We start from the raw sequence: 20,000 nt of genomic DNA, 5'->3' as shown, positions 1-20,000 counted from the left end.
TAGTAGTAGTAGTAGTAGTAGTAGCTCTGTGGATCCATGTATTCCTACAGACCTCAGTAGTAGTAGTAGTAGTAGTAGTAGTAGTAGTAGTAGTAGTAGTAGCTCTGTGGATCCATGTATTCCTACAGACCTCAGTAGTAGTAGTAGTAGTAGTAGTAGTAGTAGTAGTAGTAGTAGTAGCTCTGTGGATCCATGTATTCCTACAGACCTCAGTAGTAGTAGTAGTAGTAGTAGTAGTAGTAGCTCTGTGGATCCATGTATTCCTACAGACCTCAGTAGTAGTAGTAGTAGTAGTAGTAGTAGTAGTAGTAGCTCTGTGGATCCATGTATTCCTACAGACCTCAGTAGTAGTAGTAGTAGTAGTAGTAGTAGTAGTAGTAGTAGTAGTAGCTCTGTGGATCCATGTATTCCTACAGACCTCAGTAGTAGTAGTAGTAGTAGTAGTAGTAGTAGTAGTAGTAGTAGTAGTAGTAGCTCTGTGGATCCATGTATTCCTACAGACCTCAGTAGTAGTAGTAGTAGTAGTAGTAGTAGTAGTAGTAGTAGTATTAGTAGTAGTAGTAGTAGCTCTGTGGATCCATGTATTCCTACAGACCTCAGTAGTAGTAGTAGTAGTAGTAGTAGTAGTAGCTCTGTGGATCCATGTATTCCTACAGACCTCAGTAGTAGTAGTAGTAGTAGTAGTAGTAGTAGTAGTAGTAGTAGTAGTAGTAGTAGTAGCTCTGTGGATCCATGTATTCCTACAGACCTCAGTAGTTATGACTTCATGAACTTCTTCAACGATAAGATTCTGGCTATTAGAGACAGGATCGGTGATCTCCTGTCCTCGGCCACTGCCGGTCCATCCTCAGGTGGAGCGGCCATGGAGGCGGCTGTGGGCCCTGTTGTGTCTGGATGGATTTTTTCCCCATCAACATTGACCAACGGTTTCTACTTGTAAATCTTCTCCCTGTCTCCTGGACCAGTGGTTCTCAACTGGTCTGTCTGCGTGACCCACCATCACCCCTCAATGACAAGCCGTGACCCAAATCAAGGAAAACTGTTCAACTTCTCAAATTGATTTAACAAAAAGATGGTGCAGTTTGAACCTGAGATAGTACAGAATATCACAGTATGCACAAACATGTTGTTATTATCTATTAAAAAAAACAAAGTCCATCTTAAGGTCCTACTCAGTCCTGCCTCCGGCCCCAGAGACACGGAGTCGGGCTGGTCGATTGATTCGGGCCCCGAGTTTTTGGGGGACTAGGTGAATTCTGGGGTGAGGCATGTAGGGGACGAATAGGACCGAATACACGGGGCCCCTTTAAGAGAAGGGGCGTAACCCTGGTGACAAGGCGGGTTCAAGAGCACCAGGAAGTGAATGATTGTTTTGATTGTTGGGATGGAAATAAACGGCCACCAGGTACGGCCAAAGAGAATACCTGCCTCTTCGTTTGTTTCCACGCTCCTACACTGTGATACTTATACATGTTATTGCAGGATGTATGCATTATACTGTAATAATAATAAACAATAGCATACATAATAATCTCAGTAAAGCAGTGAGAACAAAGGATGAGTGTTCAATCAAATGAGCTTCATAACCTTTAATAAAGTGCTGGATCAACAATAAGTGCTGAGCGGTGAAACAGAGTCTCAACTCAAAAGGAAAAGCAGCATCAGGTGTGCAAACATCAACACAGGTGTTACATTTCTCTCCTTCAGCTGTTTCCAGCGTCCACAGCTGGCATCGCTTCACAGCACTCGGCCTGTCCGACAGAGATCGTCTCATGTTTGTGTTGGAGACGCTCTCTGACTCTCTTCCTGCTTTGCCTCTTGTTCTCTTCTCAAAGACAAACTCTGAGGTAGAAGAACAACAAGAGAAGCGGATGTGTAGCTGACAGTGTGGAAGCACAACATTTGATGTAAAACTGAAATGGGAACAGGAACTGTGTGAATATTACAGAGGATGAATGGTGGAATATTTGGGGGATACAACATTCCTCACCATCTGAGCGAACTTGGAGAAAACACTGCTGGAAAAATATAACCAGATTCATCATTACTCCCCAAATTACATACAAATGTCTGTCTATTGTTCAACCATGTAGGTGGAAATGTTGGGCAGTAAATGTAAACCACTCCCATGTATTTTGGCTATGTCCGGAAATTGTACAGTTCTGGGGAAATGTCCATATGGTTATTAATTCAGCTAGCAGCTAGTAATTCAGCTAGCAGCTAGTAATTCAGCTAGCAGCTAGTAATTCAGCTAGCAGCTAGTAATTCAGCTGGTAATTCTGCTAGCAGCTGTAAAAAGGCTACCACAAAGAGATGGCCCACGATAGAACCACCATCACAAGATGGATGCTTGGAAACTGTGACTGAAATGTACAACATGGAACTGTTAACTCACAGAATTGTAAGATACAACGGCCTCCTCAGCTTATTATACACATAACACTACAAGAATAGGAGCTCAAGAGGAGCAATGTCGTGACAAGTGGGAGAAATGGACGATGTTTACACGTCAACAATAACACAAGATAAGAACACCTGAATGTTTCTCAGGATTTATCATGTTTTTGAGAGGACGGAGCAAACCAGACCCTTTTTTATTGTAGTTATTATCATTTATTTTATATTTTCTGTATATATGTTGTCTGTCTGTGGTGAAAAGGCAACAAATAAAGTGTAAAAATAAAAGCAACATCGTCATCGCCATACTTTCTCTTTCGTTCACAACCTGTGTGGGTCACTTCTACCTAGTTTTAAATGACGTCACGCTCAGCTTAAATCCCCATTGGCGCAGAAGGAGGTATGAGCCTCCTCCTCCTCCTCTCGCGCCCTCAGTTCAGTCCCGACCCTGCAGCTGACAGGACGCGTCCCTTCTCCTCCTCAAGAAGCAGAAGCAGCAACACTTCCCGATGGAGACTCTGACTCTGAGTCTGCTGCTGCTGAGCCTCCACGGCGCGGCGGCGGGTGAGTGACCCTTTGATCCTCTCTAGCGTTTCATCAGGAGTATAAAGTGAAGAAATGTCAAACTAAGTTGCAGCTCGTTCATAAACATCTTCATACTCAGTTTGTCCTCCAGAGAGCAGCAGTTCACTTTGAAGCTTAGCTTCTATCTTCGTCACATAAAACAACAACTAATGCATCTGTATCAATGTTTATGTCATGTGTTCATATCAGAAACACATCAGCTGATGCATTTCATATTTCATCTGCATTCATGTGAGTATCGGCCTCAGAAGGCAGGACTGTTGAAGCGTTTGATGTGTTAACAGGAAATAGATTTATTACCGGGAAGATTTGCAGAAGAGTTTATTGAGCAGTGCAGAATTATTAAAGTCATAAATATGACGAAATATCAGATGGACTAAAGTCCCAGACACCTGCATTCTTACGGTCAATGAAAACCTGGAAAAGTCATGGAATTTTAAAATGGTTATTTCCAGGCCTGGAAAAGTCCTTGAAAAAGATCAAAAGGTTTTGGAACATTGTCTCATTCATTTGAGTCATTCAAGGTTTACTGTATGCTTTGTGTTCTCACTGTTAGTTTAAATACATTTACTCACTTTCTACTGTTTACACCCAGACTTCACGACATGTTTGGTTTAAAGTCATGAAAATCCACTGGTCACAATGTGTGTGAACCCTGTCTGTGTCTGTTGAGCGGATGTCTTGAATGCTCTTCTTGATTCTGTGTGCAGGAAAACCTCTTTGTTCAGAGATTTATTAAAGTGTGATATCAAAAGTGAAAACGATGACATCACTTTCTGTTCCAGTGACTCACTCTCTGAAGTACTTCTACACATCGTCCTCTGGACTCCCAAACTTCCCAAAGTTTGTGACTGTTGGGCTGGTGGATGAACTTGAGATAAGTCACTATGACAGCAACACCAGGAGAGAAGAACCCAAACAGGACTGGATGAGCAGCGTCACAGACGAGGATCCTCAGTACTGGAAGAGGAACACTGAGATCTCTTTGGGCTCCCAGCAGGTCCACATAAACAACATTGAAGTAGTGAAGCAGCGCTTCAACCAAACTGGAGGTTTGTTTATGATTCACACATTTAGTTTATATTGTCATCCTGTATTTTAGTAAACAGATACACACACACACACACACACACACACACACACACACACAGGATGTCCTTTTCTCTGTTTTATATCATTTCATATTAAATATTGTTCAGTGTTGATGAGACTACAGAATATTTCTCCTCATCCTCTCAGAACCTGACGCCATCTTTCTCTATTTATTTACATTTTACAGTTTAAACTATTTATTGATTTATGGAGAAAATCATTTCATAATCAATAATGACAACAATCATCAGTTTTATCCATAAATATATATGAGAACTACAGATTAGATCAGATTACCTCCATGTGACCAATATGTATATTAATATTTAATGAAAGGTTTTATCAATAAATATGTTAAACATTCACTAGTTCTCTCTCTCTGTCTCTGTCTCTGTCTCTCTCTCTCTCTCTCTCTCTCTCTCTCTCTCTCTCTCTCTCTCTCTCTCTCTCTCTCTCTCTCTCTCTCTCTCTCTCTCTCTCTCTCTCTCTCTCTCTCTCTCAGGTGTCCACATTTTCCAGGAGATGTACGGCTGTGAATGGGACGATGAGACCAATGAGGTCAAAGGTTTTCGTCAGCTTGGTTTTGATGGAGAAGACTTCCTATCACTTGACTTCCTATCAGGAACATGGATCGCTCCAAGACCACAAGCTGTCATCACCAAACACAAGTGGGATCATGATGAAGTTATGAAAGCACGGTACAATCACTACTTCACTGAGTACTGTCCTGAGTACCTGAAGAAGTACTTGAAGTACGGGAGCAGCTCTCTGATGAGAACAGGTAGAGTCACATGACCTGATGCTCATGACGCCTCTTTTCCTGACCAGCAGTCACATGACAGAACATGTCCTCACATGCCTCCTCCCTCTGCCTCCTTCTCTCCTTCACTTCCTCGCTCTGCCTCCTTCTCTCCTTCACCTCCTCCCTCTGCCTCCTTCTCTCATTCACCTCCTCCCTCTGCCTCCTTCTCTCCTTCACTTCCTCCCTCTGCCTCCTTCTCTCCTTCACTTCCTCTCTCTGCCTCCTTCTCTCCTTGCCTCCTCCCTGTGCCTCCTTCTCTCCTTCACCTCCTCCCTCTGCCTCCTTCTCTCCTTCACCTCCTCCCTCTGCCTCCTTCTCTCCTTCACTTCCTCCCTCTGCCTCCTTCTTCACTTCCTCCCTCTGCCTCCTTCTCTCCTTCACTTCCTCCCTCTGCCTCCTTCTTCACTTCCTCCCTCTGCCTCCTTCTCTCCTTCACTTCCTCCCTCTGCCTCCTTCTTCACTTCCTCCCTCTGCCTCCTTCTCTCCTTCACCTCCTCCCTCTGCCTCCTTCTTCACTTCCTCCCTCTGCCTCCTTCTCTCTTTCACTTCCTCCCTCTGCCTCCTTCTCTCCTTCACCTCCTCCCTCTGCCTCCTTCTCTCCTTCACTTCCTCCCTCTGCCTCCTTCTTCACTTCCTCCCTCTGCCTCCTTCTCTCCTTCACCTCCTCCCTCTGCCTCCTTCTCTCCTTCACTTCCTACCTCTGCCTCCTTCTCTCCTTCACCTCCTCCCTCTGCCTCCTTCTCTCCTTCACTTCCTACCTCTGCCTCCTTCTCTCCTTCACCTCCTCCCTCTGCCTCCTTCTCTCCTTCACCTCCTCCCTCTGCCTCCTTTCCTCCCTCTGCTTCCTTCTCTCCTTCACTTCCTCCCTCTGCTTCCTTCTTCACTTCCTCCCTCTGCCTCCTTCTTCACTTCCTCCCTCTGCCTCCTTCTCTCCTTCACTTCCTCCCTCTGCCTCCTTCTCTCCTTCACTTCCTCCCTCTGCCTCCTTCTCTCCTTCACTTCCTCCCTCTGCCTCATTCTTCACTTCCTCCCTCTGCCTCCTTCTCTCCTTTACCTCCTCCCTCTGCCTCCTTCTTCACTTCCTCCCTCTGCCTCCTTCTCTCTTTCACTTCCTCCCTCTGCCTCCTTCTCTCCTTCACCTCCTCCCTCTGCCTCCTTCTTCACTTCCTACCTCTGCCTCCTTCTCTCCTTCACCTCCTCCCTCTGCCTCCTTCTCTCCTTCACCTCCTCCCTCTGCCTCCTTCTCTCCTTCACCTCCTCCCTCTGCCTCCTTCTCTCCTTCACTTCCTCCCTCTGCCTCCTTCTCTCCTTCACTTCCTCCCTCTGCCTCCTTCTCTCCTTCACCTCCTCCCTCTGCCTCCTTCTCTCCTTCACCTCCTCCCTCTGCTTCCTTCTCTCCTTCACTTCCTCCCTCTGCCTCCTTCTTCACCTCCTCCCTCTGCCTCCTTCTCTCCTTCACCTCCTCCCTCTGCCTCCTTCTCTCCTTCACCTCCTCCCTCTGCCTCCTTCTCTCCTTCACTTCCTCTCTCTGCTTCCTTCTCTCCTTCACTTCCTCCCTCTGCCTCCTTCTTCACTTCCTCCCTCTGCCTCCTTCTTCACTTCCTCCCTCTGCCTCCTTCTCTCCCTCACTTCCTCCCTCTGCCTCCTTCTCTCCTTCACCTCCTCCCTCTGCCTCCTTCTCTCCTTCACCTCCTCCCTCTGCCTCCTTCTCTCCTTCACCTCCTCCCTCTGCCTCCTTCTCTCCTTCACCTCCTCCCTCTGCCTCCTTCTCTCATTCACTTCCTCCCTCTGCCTCCTTCTCTCATTCACTTCCTCCCTCTGCCTCCTTCTCTCCTTCACCTCCTCCCTCTGCCTCCTTCTCTCCTTCACCTCCTCCCTCTGCCTCCTTCTCTCCTTCACCTCCTCCCTCTGCCTCCTTCTCTCCTTCACTTCCTCCCTCTGCCTCCTTCTCTCCTTCACCTCCTCCCTCTGCCTCCTTCTCTCCTTCACCTCCTCCCTCTGCCTCCTTCTCTCCTTCACCTCCTCCCTCTGCCTCCTTCTCTCCTTCACTTCCTCTCTCTGCCTCCTTCTCTCCTTCACTTCCTCCCTGTGCCTCCTTCTCTCCTTCACCTCCTCCCTCTGCCTCCTTCTCTCCTTCACTTCCTCCCTCTGCCTCCTTCTCTCCTTCACTTCCTCCCTCTGCCTCCTTCTCTCCTTCACTTCCTCCCTCTGCCTCCTTCTCTCCTTCACCTCCTCCCTCTGCCTCCTTCTCTCCTTCACCTCCTCCCTCTGCTTCCTTCACTCCTTCACTTCCTCCCTCTGCCTCCTTCTCTCCTTCACTTCCTCCCTCTGCCTCCTTCTCTCCTTCACTTCCTCCCTCTGCCTCCTTCTCTCCTTCACTTCCTCCCTCTGCCTCCTTCTCTCTTTCACCTCCTCCCTCTGCCTCCTTCTCTCCTTCACCTCCTCCCTCTGCCTCCTTCTCTCCTTCACCTCCTCCCTCTGCCTCCTTCTCTCATTCACTTCCTCCCTGTGCCTCCTTCTCTCCTTCACCTCCTCCCTCTGCCTCCTTCTCTCCTTCACTTCCTCCCTCTGCCTCCTTCTCTCCTTCACTTCCTCCCTCTGCCTCCTTCTCTCCTTCACTTCCTCCCTCTGCCTCCTTCTCTCCTTCACCTCCTCCCTCTGCCTCCTTCTCTCCTTCACCTCCTCCCTCTGCTTCCTTCTCTCCTTCACTTCCTCCCTCTGCCTCCTTCTGCCTCCTTCTCTCCTTCACTTCCTCCCTCTGCCTCCTTCTCTCCTTCACTTCCTCCCTCTGCCTCCTTCTCTCCTTCACTTCCTCCCTCTGCCTCCTTCTCTCCTTCACCTCCTCCCTCTGCCTCCTTCTCTCCTTCACTTCCTCCCTCTGCCTCCTTCTTCACTTCCTCCCTCTGCCTCCTTCTCTCTTTCACTTCCTCCCTCTGCCTCCTTCTCTCCTTCACCTCCTCCCTCTGCCTCCTTCTCTCATTCACCTCCTCCCTCTGCCTCCTTCTCTCCTTCACCTCCTCCCTCTGCCTCCTTCTCTCCTTCACCTCCTCCCTCTGCCTCCTTCTCTCCTTCACCTCCTCCCTCTGCCTCCTTCTCTCCTTCACCTCCTCCCTCTGCCTCCTTCTCTCCTTCACCTCCTCCCTCTGCCTCCTTCTCTCCTTCACCTCCTCCCTCTGCCTCCTTCTCTCCTTCACCTCCTCCCTCTGCCTCCTTCTCTCATTCACTTCCTCCCTCTGCCTCCTTCTCTCCTTCACCTCCTCCCTCTGCCTCCTTCTCTCCTTCACTTCCTCCCTCTGCCTCCTTCTCTCCTTCACCTCCTCCCTCTGCCTCCTTCTCTCATTCACCTCCTCCCTCTGCCTCCTTCTCTCCTTCACTTCCTCCCTCTGCCTCCTTCTCTCCTTCACTTCCTCTCTCTGCCTCCTTCTCTCCTTACCTCCTCCCTGTGCCTCCTTCTCTCCTTCACCTCCTCCCTCTGCCTCCTTCTCTCCTTCACTTCCTCCCTCTGCCTCCTTCTCTCCTTCACTTCCTCCCTCTGCCTCCTTCTGCCTCCTTCTCTCCTTCACTTCCTCCCTCTGCCTCCTTCTCTCCTTCACCTCCTCCCTCTGCCTCCTTCTCTCCTTCACCTCCACCCTCTGCCTCCTTCTCTCCTTCACTTCCTCCCTCTGCCTCCTTCTCTCCTTCACCTCCTCCCTCTGCCTCCTTCTCTCCTTCACCTCCTCCCTCTGCCTCCTTCTCTCCTTCACTTCCTCCCTCTGCCTCCTTCTTCACTTCCTCCCTCTGCCTCCTTCTCTCTTTCACTTCCTCCCTCTGCCTCCTTCTCTCCTTCACTTCCTACCGCTGCCTCCTTCTCTCCTTCACCTCCTCCCTCTGCCTCCTTCTCTCCTTCACCTCCTCCCTCTGCCTCCTTCTCTCATTCACCTCCTCCCTCTGCCTCCTTCTCTCCTTCACTTCCTCCCTCTGCCTCCTTCTCTCCTTCACTTCCTCTCTCTGCCTCCTTCTCTCCTTACCTCCTCCCTGTGCCTCCTTCTCTCCTTCACCTCCTCCCTCTGCCTCCTTCTCTCCTTCACTTCCTCCCTCTGCCTCCTTCTCTCCTTCACTTCCTCCCTCTGCCTCCTTCTGCCTCCTTCTCTCCTTCACTTCCTCCCTCTGCCTCCTTCTTCACTTCCTCCCTCTGCCTCCTTCTCTCCCTCACTTCCTCCCTCTGCCTCCTTCTCTCCTTCACCTCCTCCCTCTGCCTCCTTCTCTCCTTCACCTCCTCCCTCTGCCTCCTTCTCTCCTTCACCTCCTCCCTCTGCCTCCTTCTCTCCTTCACCTCCTCCCTCTGCCTCCTTCTCTCATTCACTTCCTCCCTCTGCCTCCTTCTCTCATTCACTTCCTCCCTCTGCCTCCTTCTCTCCTTCACCTCCTCCCTCTGCCTCCTTCTCTCCTTCACCTCCTCCCTCTGCCTCCTTCTCTCCTTCACCTCCTCCCTCTGCCTCCTTCTCTCCTTCACTTCCTCCCTCTGCCTCCTTCTCTCCTTCACCTCCTCCCTCTGCCTCCTTCTCTCCTTCACCTCCTCCCTCTGCCTCCTTCTCTCCTTCACCTCCTCCCTCTGCCTCCTTCTCTCCTTCACTTCCTCCCTCTGCCTCCTTCTCTCCTTCACTTCCTCCCTGTGCCTCCTTCTCTCCTTCACCTCCTCCCTCTGCCTCCTTCTCTCCTTCACTTCCTCCCTCTGCCTCCTTCTCTCCTTCACTTCCTCCCTCTGCCTCCTTCTCTCCTTCACTTCCTCCCTCTGCCTCCTTCTCTCCTTCACCTCCTCCCTCTGCCTCCTTCTCTCCTTCACCTCCTCCCTCTGCTTCCTTCACTCCTTCACTTCCTCCCTCTGCCTCCTTCTCTCCTTCACTTCCTCCCTCTGCCTCCTTCTCTCCTTCACTTCCTCCCTCTGCCTCCTTCTCTCCTTCACCTCCTCCCTCTGCCTCCTTCTCTCCTTCACCTCCTCCCTCTGCCTCCTTCTCTCCTTCACCTCCTCCCTCTGCCTCCTTCTCTCATTCACTTCCTCCCTGTGCCTCCTTCTCTCCTTCACCTCCTCCCTCTGCCTCCTTCTCTCCTTCACTTCCTCCCTCTGCCTCCTTCTCTCCTTCACTTCCTCCCTCTGCCTCCTTCTCTCCTTCACCTCCTCCCTCTGCCTCCTTCTCTCCTTCACCTCCTCCCTCTGCTTCCTTCTCTCCTTCACTTCCTCCCTCTGCCTCCTTCTGCCTCCTTCTCTCCTTCACTTCCTCCCTCTGCCTCCTTCTCTCCTTCACTTCCTCCCTCTGCCTCCTTCTCTCCTTCACTTCCTCCCTCTGCCTCCTTCTCTCCTTCACCTCCTCCCTCTGCCTCCTTCTCTCCTTCACTTCCTCCCTCTGCCTCCTTCTTCACTTCCTCCCTCTGCCTCCTTCTCTCTTTCACTTCCTCCCTCTGCCTCCTTCTCTCCTTCACCTCCTCCCTCTGCCTCCTTCTCTCATTCACCTCCTCCCTCTGCCTCCTTCTCTCCTTCACCTCCTCCCTCTGCCTCCTTCTCTCCTTCACCTCCTCCCTCTGCCTCCTTCTCTCCTTCACCTCCTCCCTCTGCCTCCTTCTCTCCTTCACCTCCTCCCTCTGCCTCCTTCTCTCCTTCACCTCCTCCCTCTGCCTCCTTCTCTCCTTCACCTCCTCCCTCTGCCTCCTTCTCTCCTTCACCTCCTCCCTCTGCCTCCTTCTCTCCTTCACCTCCTCCCTCTGCCTCCTTCTCTCCTTCACCTCCTCCCTCTGCCTCCTTCTCTCATTCACTTCCTCCCTCTGCCTCTTTCTCTCCTTCACCTCCTCCCTCTGCCTCCTTCTCTCCTTCACTTCCTCCCTCTGCCTCCTTCTCTCCTTCACCTCCTCCCTCTGCCTCCTTCTCTCCTTCACCTCCTCCCTCTGCCTCCTTCTCTCATTCACCTCCTCCCTCTGCCTCCTTCTCTCCTTCACTTCCTCCCTCTGCCTCCTTCTCTCCTTCACTTCCTCTCTCTGCCTCCTTCTCTCCTTGCCTCCTCCCTGTGCCTCCTTCTCTCCTTCACCTCCTCCCTCTGCCTCCTTCTCTCCTTCACTTCCTCCCTCTGCCTCCTTCTCTCCTTCACTTCCTCCCTCTGCCTCCTTCTGCCTCCTTCTCTCCTTCACTTCCTCCCTCTGCCTCCTTCTCTCCTTCACCTCCTCCCTCTGCCTCCTTCTCTCCTTCACCTCCACCCTCTGCCTCCTTCTCTCCTTCACTTCCTCCCTCTGCCTCCTTCTCTCCTTCACCTCCTCCCTCTGCCTCCTTCTCTCCTTCACCTCCTCCCTCTGCCTCCTTCACTTCCTCCCTCTGCCTCCTTCTTCACTTCCTCCCTCTGCCTCCTTCTCTCTTTCACTTCCTCCCTCTGCCTCCTTCTCTCCTTCACTTCCTACCGCTGCCTCCTTCTCTCCTTCACCTCCTCCCTCTGCCTCCTTCTCTCCTTCACCTCCTCCCTCTGCCTCCTTCACTCATTCACCTCCTCCCTCTGCCTCCTTCTCTCCTTCACTTCCTCCCTCTGCCTCCTTCTCTCCTTCACTTCCTCTCTCTGCCTCCTTCTCTCCTTACCTCCTCCCTGTGCCTCCTTCTCTCCTTCACCTCCTCCCTCTGCCTCCTTCTCTCCTTCACTTCCTCCCTCTGCCTCCTTCTCTCCTTCACTTCCTCCCTCTGCCTCCTTCTGCCTCCTTCTCTCCTTCACTTCCTCCCTCTGCCTCCTTCTCTCCTTCACCTCCTCCCTCTGCCTCCTTCTCTCCTTCACCTCCTCCCTCTGCCTCCTTCTCTCCTTCACTTCCTCCCTCTGCCTCCTTCTCTCCTTCACCTCCTCCCTCTGCCTCCTTCTCTCCTTCACCTCCTCCCTCTGCCTCCTTCTCTCCTTCACTTCCTCCCTCTGCCTCCTTCTTCACTTCCTCCCTCTGCCTCCTTCTCTCTTTCACTTCCTCCCTCTGCCTCCTTCTGATCTTCACTTCCTACCGCTGCCTCCTTCTCTCCTTCACCTCCTACCGCTGCCTCCTTCTCTCCTTCACCTCCTCCCTCTGCCTCCTTCTCTCCTCCACTCCCTCTGCCTCCTTCTCTCCTTCACCTTCTCCCTCTGCCTCCTTCTCTCCTTCACTTCCTCCCTCTGCCTCCTTCTCTCCTTCACCACATATCCTCCCACACTCTTCCTCCCTTTTCTGATCCCTCTCATCTCTTCACATGACATCAAACATGAGTGATACTATTAATACACAGTAGCTGATAATAATAAAGACTCTCTCTCTCTCCCTCTCCCTCCCTCCCTCTCTCCCTCCAGAGCTTCCCTTGGTGTCTCTCCTCCAGAAGACTCCCTCCTCTCCAGTCTGCTGTCACGCTACAGGGTTCTACCCGGAGAGAGCCGCTCTGTTCTGGAGGAAGGATGGAGAGGAGCTCCATGAGGACGTGGACCACGGAGAGATCCTCCCCAACCACGACGGAACCTTCCAGATGAGCGTCGACCTGAAAGTCTCCTCGGTCCCAGCTGGAGACTGGGGGAGGTACGAGTGTGTGTTCCAGCTGGCCGGTGTGGAGACCGACAACGTCACCAGACTGGATGCAGCGGTGATCCGGACTAACGGAGGTGAGGCCAGGAGGAGGAAGGAGTTCTGAGAGTTATCACCTTTTAGCTTGTGTTGAATGACACTTTATCTTCCATCCACCCACCATCCGGACCACTTATCGTCTTATAGAGACGCTGTAGTCAGATATCTCCGTTAGCGCTCGCTCGCTAGCTCCGTGTTAGCAGCAGCTAACGTAAACACTACGGTAGTAACGATGAAGGAGATCCAACACTACTAGTTGTACTAAGTTCACTGAAGGAAAGTGAACGGGGACCGTGACAATATTTGATTACCACCGTTCAGTCTTATAGCCGCCCTGTAGCATCTACACCCCCGTTAGCGCTCGTTAGCTCTTTTCTAAACTGGACGTTGGTTTCGTTCATTTTGAAAAACGCTGTTTGTGCCAAAGTGGTTTCTTTATTTTCACATAATTCTTTCTGCAGTTATCGCAAATGAAACCATGACATTTAGTGTTTTTAGAGACACTTCAAAGTGCTAACCAAAGTGATTCACTGCCTCATCTGTTGTCTTGTCCTTCATGCTCAACAGAGAAGCCCTTTGACATGACCTTCATCTTCATCATCATCGCTGCAGTGGCTGTTCTTGCCCTCATCATCGGCTTCGCTGTGGGATTCATGTCTTACAGAAAGAAGAAAGGTGAGAAACGCAAGGATTTACAAGTTTGACGTTTGAAGTGAGAAGCAACCAGCAGCCGGGGGGTCCGGCTTTGGGGCCACAGAGCCTCTGCTGGTGTCGTCACAGGTCCTCTGCTGGTGTCGTCACCAGGTCCTCTGCTGGTGTCGTCACAGGTCCTCTGCTGGTGTCGTCACCAGGTCCTCTGCTGGTGTCGTCACCAGGTCCTCTGCTGGTGTCGTCACCAGGTCCTCTGCTGGTGTCGTCACCAGGTCCTCTGCTGGTGTCGTCACAGGTCCTCTGCTAGTTTCTTTAATGCAGCAGCCAACAGTCAGCAGACTCAGTCCTCCATGATGTCAGAGAGAAGTTCTAGAACAATGAATAAAGACTGAAGCAGACTGTAAACGGTTGTTTTGTCAGATTCAGTGGAGAAAAGATATTCTGGATATACAACTGTGACGTCTGACATCTTTTCTTTTCTTTTTATTTCAGACAAAGGACAAGGAAGTAAGTAGAAGTTTTTAAATGTCATTTAAACTGTAATCTTTGACTAGACGCTCATGTGCAGAGTGGTTTACAATGAGTTGTAATTCATAACTCCAAACTGACATGATCATAGTTGTTCTAACTGATATCAAGTGGTGAAGAACTGGAGCTGCTTGTCTTGATTTATTTTGTTCTGTTTCTGTAGATGTGATGACTCCACTGAACCCTTCTCCTCCTGTGACGAGCGAAGCAGGTTCCTATCTATCTATCTATCTATCTATCTATCTATCTATCTATCTATCTATCTATCTATCTATCTATCATCTATCTATCTATCTATCTATCTATCTATCTATCTATCATCTATCTATCTATCTATCTATCTATCATCTATCTATCTATCATCTATCTCTCTATCTATCTATCTATCTCTCTATCTATCTCTCTATCTCTCTATCTCTATCTCTCTATCTATCTCTCTATCTCTCTAACTCTGTATGTCCTTCTCTTCAGGGTCTGACTCTTCTTCAGCAGAAAGTGTAAACGCCTCCACACAACTGATGTAAAGGTAACTACTTCCTCTTCCTGTCTGAATATCACCTGTATTCATATTTATACTCATGTTCAGAACACACATCCACTCCTCCGTCCTAAAGGTTTGACGCCTTTCCATTTCTGACACATCAGAGACATGTCATTACTTTTTGCTCTCTTCATTCATGAATGCTTATTTATGTTTCCAGACAGATGCGAGTGACGGCGTGAAGAGGAGGAGGAACTCCTCTCCTTCACAAATTGGCGACCTTACCCTGTTGAGCCCTTTTATATCAGGAACATCAAGAACAAGTCATGGTATAAATCCCCCCAACATGTTGGGTATCACATTAAACATAAAAATCAGGGCTACAATAATATATAATCCCCATGGACAACCTCTAAACACAACTCAAACAATACATAGGATTAGGTTTAGGGTGTGGGCTTAAAGGGTTAAACATCATTATCTACAAAGTTTTTCAACAATCTGTCATCCAAATAAAAGCAAAGGGGCCACCTCTCCACCAACATTAAGATTGAATATGACTTATGTTCATGTGGGCAAAAGGCAGCCATGCAATGAGGCTGTGAAGCTGCATGAATACACAACATTCTAACATATCACAACATTATGCAAGAAGCAGGTTGGTGGTCGAGTTGTAGACGCTCATCGGTTGGAAGACAAAGAAAACACATTTGGAAAAACTGGTTAACAAAAATTATCCAACATAACTGATGACATTAAATTATTTGGATCATTTAGTTTCAATTAAAGAAAAAACAATGAATATCTTCAGAAGAATGAAAGCATCACAGCTCTCTTCACATAAAGATGTTCATCTCAAACAAATCAACCAGTTACACTTTAATACTTCTGCTGTTGGGCTTTCTGCTGAAATCAATGCTGGTAACACAAATGTAACACACACACACACACACACACACACACACACACACACACACACAATATATATCAGTTCTCGGTTTGATTCCATTCAGGCTGAAGCAAATCATATTTAATGTCTTTGAGGTTTTTGTGAACTAATCAAATATTTTTAAATATCATCGTATTTACATTTTATCTGAGATTCTAAAATAGTTGTGTGGTGTTTGAATCTTCTCAGCTGATAGACGTTTTCTTTAATATATTTCCTGGTGTTTTTGTATAAATTGAACGTTGATGCTCTGAATCTCTTCTCGTGTTGGGTTACGTGATGAAAGTCAAATGAAGTCGCTCCGTTTCATTCTTTTTGTACTTTTGCCTTGCTTTTCAATAAATTACCCATAAATCCAAGGAGCTGTGTCTTGTTGTGATTCCATCTGTGACGGGAGCTACACACACATGACGACTGATTCTGTGTTTACTGTAAACTGTGATCTTCACTTTATTGTTCAAGGATCATAATGAGAGAACATTTCTAAATGATGCTTTTTGTCAAAACTTTCTCCATGTAGTGATTCAGTAGCTACTATGAATTTAATATTTAGTATTCTCCACTGTCACCAGTAGATAATACAACTAAAGAGCAGCAAGAGCTAGTTTTCCCTTGTAAAAACCTGTTGCACTGTAATCTGCCCGGCAACTGATGACTTTAGTTATGATAACAGTCAGGAAATTCTCCAGTTGCGTTGCTGCTCTAAATCAGCTCTATCCTTCTTGCAATATGTAATGTATTATTGGTAATGCCCACATACATATAGTGTGAATATAACTATTCATAGAAAATAGTTTGACACTGTTTATTTAAACTATGAAAAAGGCTCATCACCAAGGTCATTAGTCATTTATTATTTGTATTATTATTACAATAGTATTCACTTCATGACAATACACATGAGAACAAACACATATTCACAAAGACAGATCAGGTGGCTATAGTTATAATAACACATTCAGTCATGTTCAGGTAGCTGTAGTCTGTCCCTTAATCTGGGATGAATAAACATGTAAGAGTGGTTGTTTTTTGATGTAAAACACATGGTATCTATCATATGCAAAAGGTGAATTTAAGAAATTATGTAAAATCGAGAAAATGAGCCCCGACTCCAGAGGGTTTACGGACCATTCGTGTTGTAGAAGAAATCTTCTACAACAAGAAATCTGATTGGATGAAACTCTCCTTCCGGACACATCCAGTTCATAATGACCCATAAAGAAAAGGTGAACCAGTATCTGGCTGTGACTGTCCTCAACCCGTCTGTCTGCTGTCACCCGTCTGTCTGCTGTCACCCGTCTGTCTGCTGTCACCCGTCTGCTGTCACCCGTCTGTCTGCTGTCACCCGTCTGTCTGCTGTCACCCGTCTGTCTGCTGTCACCCGTCTGCTGTCACCCGTCTGTCTGCTGTCACCCGTCTGCTGTCACCCGTCTGTCTGCTGTCACCCATCTGTCTGCTGTCACCCGTCTGTCTGCTGTCACCCGTCTGTCTGCTGTCACCCGTCTGTCTGCTGTCACCCGTCTGTCTGCTGTCACCCGTCTGTCTGCTGTCACCCGTCAGAAAGCTTTATCTGTTTAACTTCTCACACTTCATACTTCAGAAGGTTACTGGATTCTCTGCAAAGATGAATTACGTGTCTGATAATATCAATTGGCTTGTAAACATCAAGTGTGTGTGTGGTTGGTTCTGTGTGCATCTTCATGAGAGACTTTCCGATTACATTTATTTCTTTTCTGACCAACTTTCTCAAAGCTTCCTGTTTCTTCTCGCCATGTGACATTTGAAGTGGTCGCCTCTGATTGGCCACGAGAGAGAGAGAGAGAGAGAGAGAGAGAGAGAGAGAGAGAGAGCCGCATCCTCTCAAGAGGACGTTCCCAGAGATGTTTTGCTAATTTGTATTTGTAGAGAATGTAAAATTAAATCTGTAGAGGTGACAGTAGAATATGTGCTTTCTATCTAGAAGTGTTTGTCTATCACATTGAATAAAAATGCCGGCACACGTTGTTGTTGTCGTCTTTTGTTCTCACCTTTTGCTCGATGAACAACGTTGAACGCGACTGAACAGGAAGCACAAACGCATAGCTGGGCGGTACGTGTCGGTTATTAGGGAAGTGGATATGATAAGAAGATAATAACTACACACTATTTAGCATTAGTAAAGCATGAGTAAACACTTAATTCATCATTCATAAAGCTTTGTTCCAACACTCATAAGTAACTCATTAGTATGCAATCCATAAACAGTTAAAAATGTTTTATTCTTGATTAATAAGCTTAACTATTATGCATTTCATGATTGGGTTTTCATACTGTATACTATAAATAATGGATTCCCCATTTGTAAATGAATTACTGTCTATTCATCAGGGTTTTTGAACCGCTCTTAGTCTGGGCTCTCCCCTGAGACCTGTTTGCCTTGGGAGACCCTACCAGGGGCTGACGATCACTGAGCCACTCAAACCCCTCCACCACGCAACATTATTATATTACAATTTATTTTAGCATTTATTTATTTCTCTCTCTCTCTCTCTCTCTCTCTCTCTCTCTCTCTCTCTTTCACATACAGCAAGACTATATGATTTTATTTTTGAAAATGTTCTAATTTGACTGTTATAGACATTATTTTGTTTTGCATTTTGAAATTAAAATTCATGTTTGGTAAAAAAAACAAAACAATAATAATAATAATATTATTTGCTATTGTTATTATTATAGGTTATTTATGTAGCATTGTTAATTACAATGTACTTGCGCTTTTATTTATTCCTCAACCATCATAAACACACAATCACCACCATGCATCTTTTCATTTTCAAATACTCTCAAATCCCTCAAGGGTTTTAAACATTTTCATTTCTTTTCGAAAAATGAACTAAATGTGGCTATATATTCTTTTGTTTCGCAAAGCCGTCGTTTCTTACTGCACGTGAATGCAGCACACGAATTGTTTCTGCCGGGTCCTCTACTGCGCCTGCGCGGATCCCGCGAAAACCCGGAAGCAAACATGGTTGTTTTGTTTTCCGTCGAGCGGTCATCTGTCAAACGGTGAAGCCGGAAAAAGCGACAACAACCCCGCACACACAGCTCCGTGCCTCCGCGGGGACCACGACGTTCCTCTGCGGGCCGACGGGAGGCCATTGGCCGCAGGCCGCGTCGCAGCATGGACAGCACGGCGCTGGAGCTCGACGCCGTCAAATTTGCCAAAACAGCCGTCACCCACGACCAGAGTGGCAAATACCACGAGGCCGTGTTCTATTATAAGGTGAGCGGGGTTGAGCTATTTCATTTAATTAAGCATGTTATGAGTTTTATTGTTGTGTTACTAGGTTATAACACTGCTTACATTGTGTGCTCCTCTTTTTAAAGATCCTCCTACTTCTTAACTATATTATTGTAACAATAACAAAACAAAACACTCACTTTTGTTTTACACCTGCCTTTATATAGATATTTATATTTATGTATGCTTATTTAAGTTTACTTAGTTTTAGTTGTTCATGAGAGAACTACACTGCAATTATTATGTCTTGGAGTTACAAGAAGATGTATACATATATTTCTTCATATATATATATATATATATATATATATATATATATATATATATTATATATATTTTTTAATATTCTTTTAAATATATATACATATATAATGTACATATATTTATATTTTATATATATTTTAATATATATTTGTTCAATATATATTATATTTATATATATTTTTTAAATATATTTTTTTATATTTATATATATTTATTACTGTACACTACTCCTCATAGGCATGTACATGCTATTTATTTTGCAATCATTATTTACCACGTTACTTTATGCTATATTTTATACATAATGTATTTTATATGCCTTTATTAACTTTTGCACTATTTCATGTAAATGTTTCACTCGTGTGATTTTCAGTATACATATTTAATTATTTAGTATTAAATGTAGTATTATTTATATCGTTGAAGTCTGAGGTGTAAGACATTAATTGTCGACCTCTGTTTCTCTGTAGTAGTTGTGCATATAATAATAATAATAATAATAATAATAATAATAATAATAATAATAAATAAGCTGTTCTCCACCGCAGGAGGCCGCCCAGGCCCTGATCTATGCCGGCATGGCGGGGTCCAAGCTGGACGGGATCCAGGACAAAGTGAACGAGTACCTGGATCGAGTCCAAGCCCTCCACCACGCAGGTAAGCTCACCTGAGCGCTGACTCAGCAGGTTCTCTGTTGTGTTAATAACAGAGTTAGTTTTCATCGTCACAGGGACTAAGAAGCTGGGCGTGAGTGTTTTATTTCCACTCTCTTTAAACTACGTTTCTTCCAACTGAAAAGCATTTTTTATTTGACCTTTATTTACCTCGGGAATTGTTTGTTTAATTACAAATGTCTGAATCATGTTGCATCACATCCACAGCGTCCAAATGCTTCCTACTGCGTGGCAGATTCAGCCGACTGTGTTTTCGAATTGATGAGCTCGACGTTGCATTTAGCTTCGTAAAATATGACTAAATAATAAAGGTTTATAAATAATTTGTGCCTTTAATTGTTCCCAGTTAAGTGTTCCTGAAGTTAATTATCTAAACGGAGAAGAGGTGACGTGTGTGTGATTAGTAAGGAAGTGTGTGTGATTAGTAAGGAAGTGTGTGTGTGTGTGTGTGTGTGTGTGTGTGTGTGTGTGTGTGTGTGTGTGTGTGTGTGTGTGTGTGATGACGTTTAGTTGTTACATGTTCTTTTCTGTTTGTTTGTTTTTTAATTCTCATAAACTTTTCATATTGTTTTTCTAATTTTTTTTCATCCACCCAGGAAAAAAATACACATCCAATTAATAAGTAATAATAAGAGAATAAGTGTTCTCATTATATTATAATACTAGTGCTGTTGCTTCAGAATAACTTTAGACTGATTCTACACTCATTGACTTCAATG

General features: G+C 46.6%; 2 protein-coding genes across 2 annotated transcripts in view; both read left to right on the top strand.

Annotated features, from left to right (window-relative positions):
• Window positions 1-2,856: 2,856 nt before the first annotated feature.
• Window positions 2,857-15,416, top strand: LOC306745174 (class I histocompatibility antigen, F10 alpha chain-like). The gene is made up of 9 exons (XM_079227926.1): window positions 2,857-2,961; window positions 3,768-4,034; window positions 4,577-4,855; window positions 12,190-12,492; window positions 13,022-13,129; window positions 13,598-13,612; window positions 13,797-13,844; window positions 14,105-14,159; window positions 14,335-15,416. Exons 1-8 carry the CDS (start codon window positions 2,907-2,909, stop codon window positions 14,155-14,157), a joined length of 1,128 nt encoding a protein of 375 aa, XP_079084052.1. The 5' UTR covers window positions 2,857-2,906; the 3' UTR covers window positions 14,158-14,159; window positions 14,335-15,416.
• A 2,718-nt stretch (window positions 15,417-18,134) lies between these two features.
• capn7 (calpain 7) overlaps window positions 18,135-20,000 on the top strand; it is a gene marked incomplete at its 3' end in the record, with an annotated part of 11,492 nt that continues 9,626 nt past the window's right edge. The window contains exons 1-2 of the mRNA XM_079227040.1: window positions 18,135-18,325; window positions 19,156-19,264. Coding sequence (XP_079083166.1) covers window positions 18,224-18,325; window positions 19,156-19,264 — 211 coding nt within the window. The 5' untranslated portion in view covers window positions 18,135-18,223. The remainder of the gene's footprint in view (window positions 18,326-19,155; window positions 19,265-20,000) is intronic.

This window comes from Taurulus bubalis (assembly GCF_910589615.1).
Source record: "Taurulus bubalis genome assembly, chromosome: 12".
In the NCBI taxonomy this organism is placed as follows: Eukaryota; Metazoa; Chordata; class Actinopteri; order Perciformes; family Cottidae; genus Taurulus; species Taurulus bubalis.
Note: the sequence above shows the minus strand (reverse complement) of the source record. Positions and strands in the feature narration are given on the sequence as shown.

Excerpts from the sequence above, each read along its gene's own strand:
- LOC306745174 (XM_079227926.1), top strand. The coding sequence starts at position 2,907 with ATGGAGACTCTGACTCTGAGTCTGCTGCTGCTGAGCCTCCACGGCGCG. Across the intron at positions 2,962-3,767 it reads CCTCCACGGCGCGGCGGCGG|TGACTCACTCTCTGAAGTAC; the intron begins GTGAGTGACCCT and ends TTTCTGTTCCAG. Across the intron at positions 13,845-14,104 it reads TCCTGTGACGAGCGAAGCAG|GGTCTGACTCTTCTTCAGCA; the intron begins GTTCCTATCTAT and ends CCTTCTCTTCAG.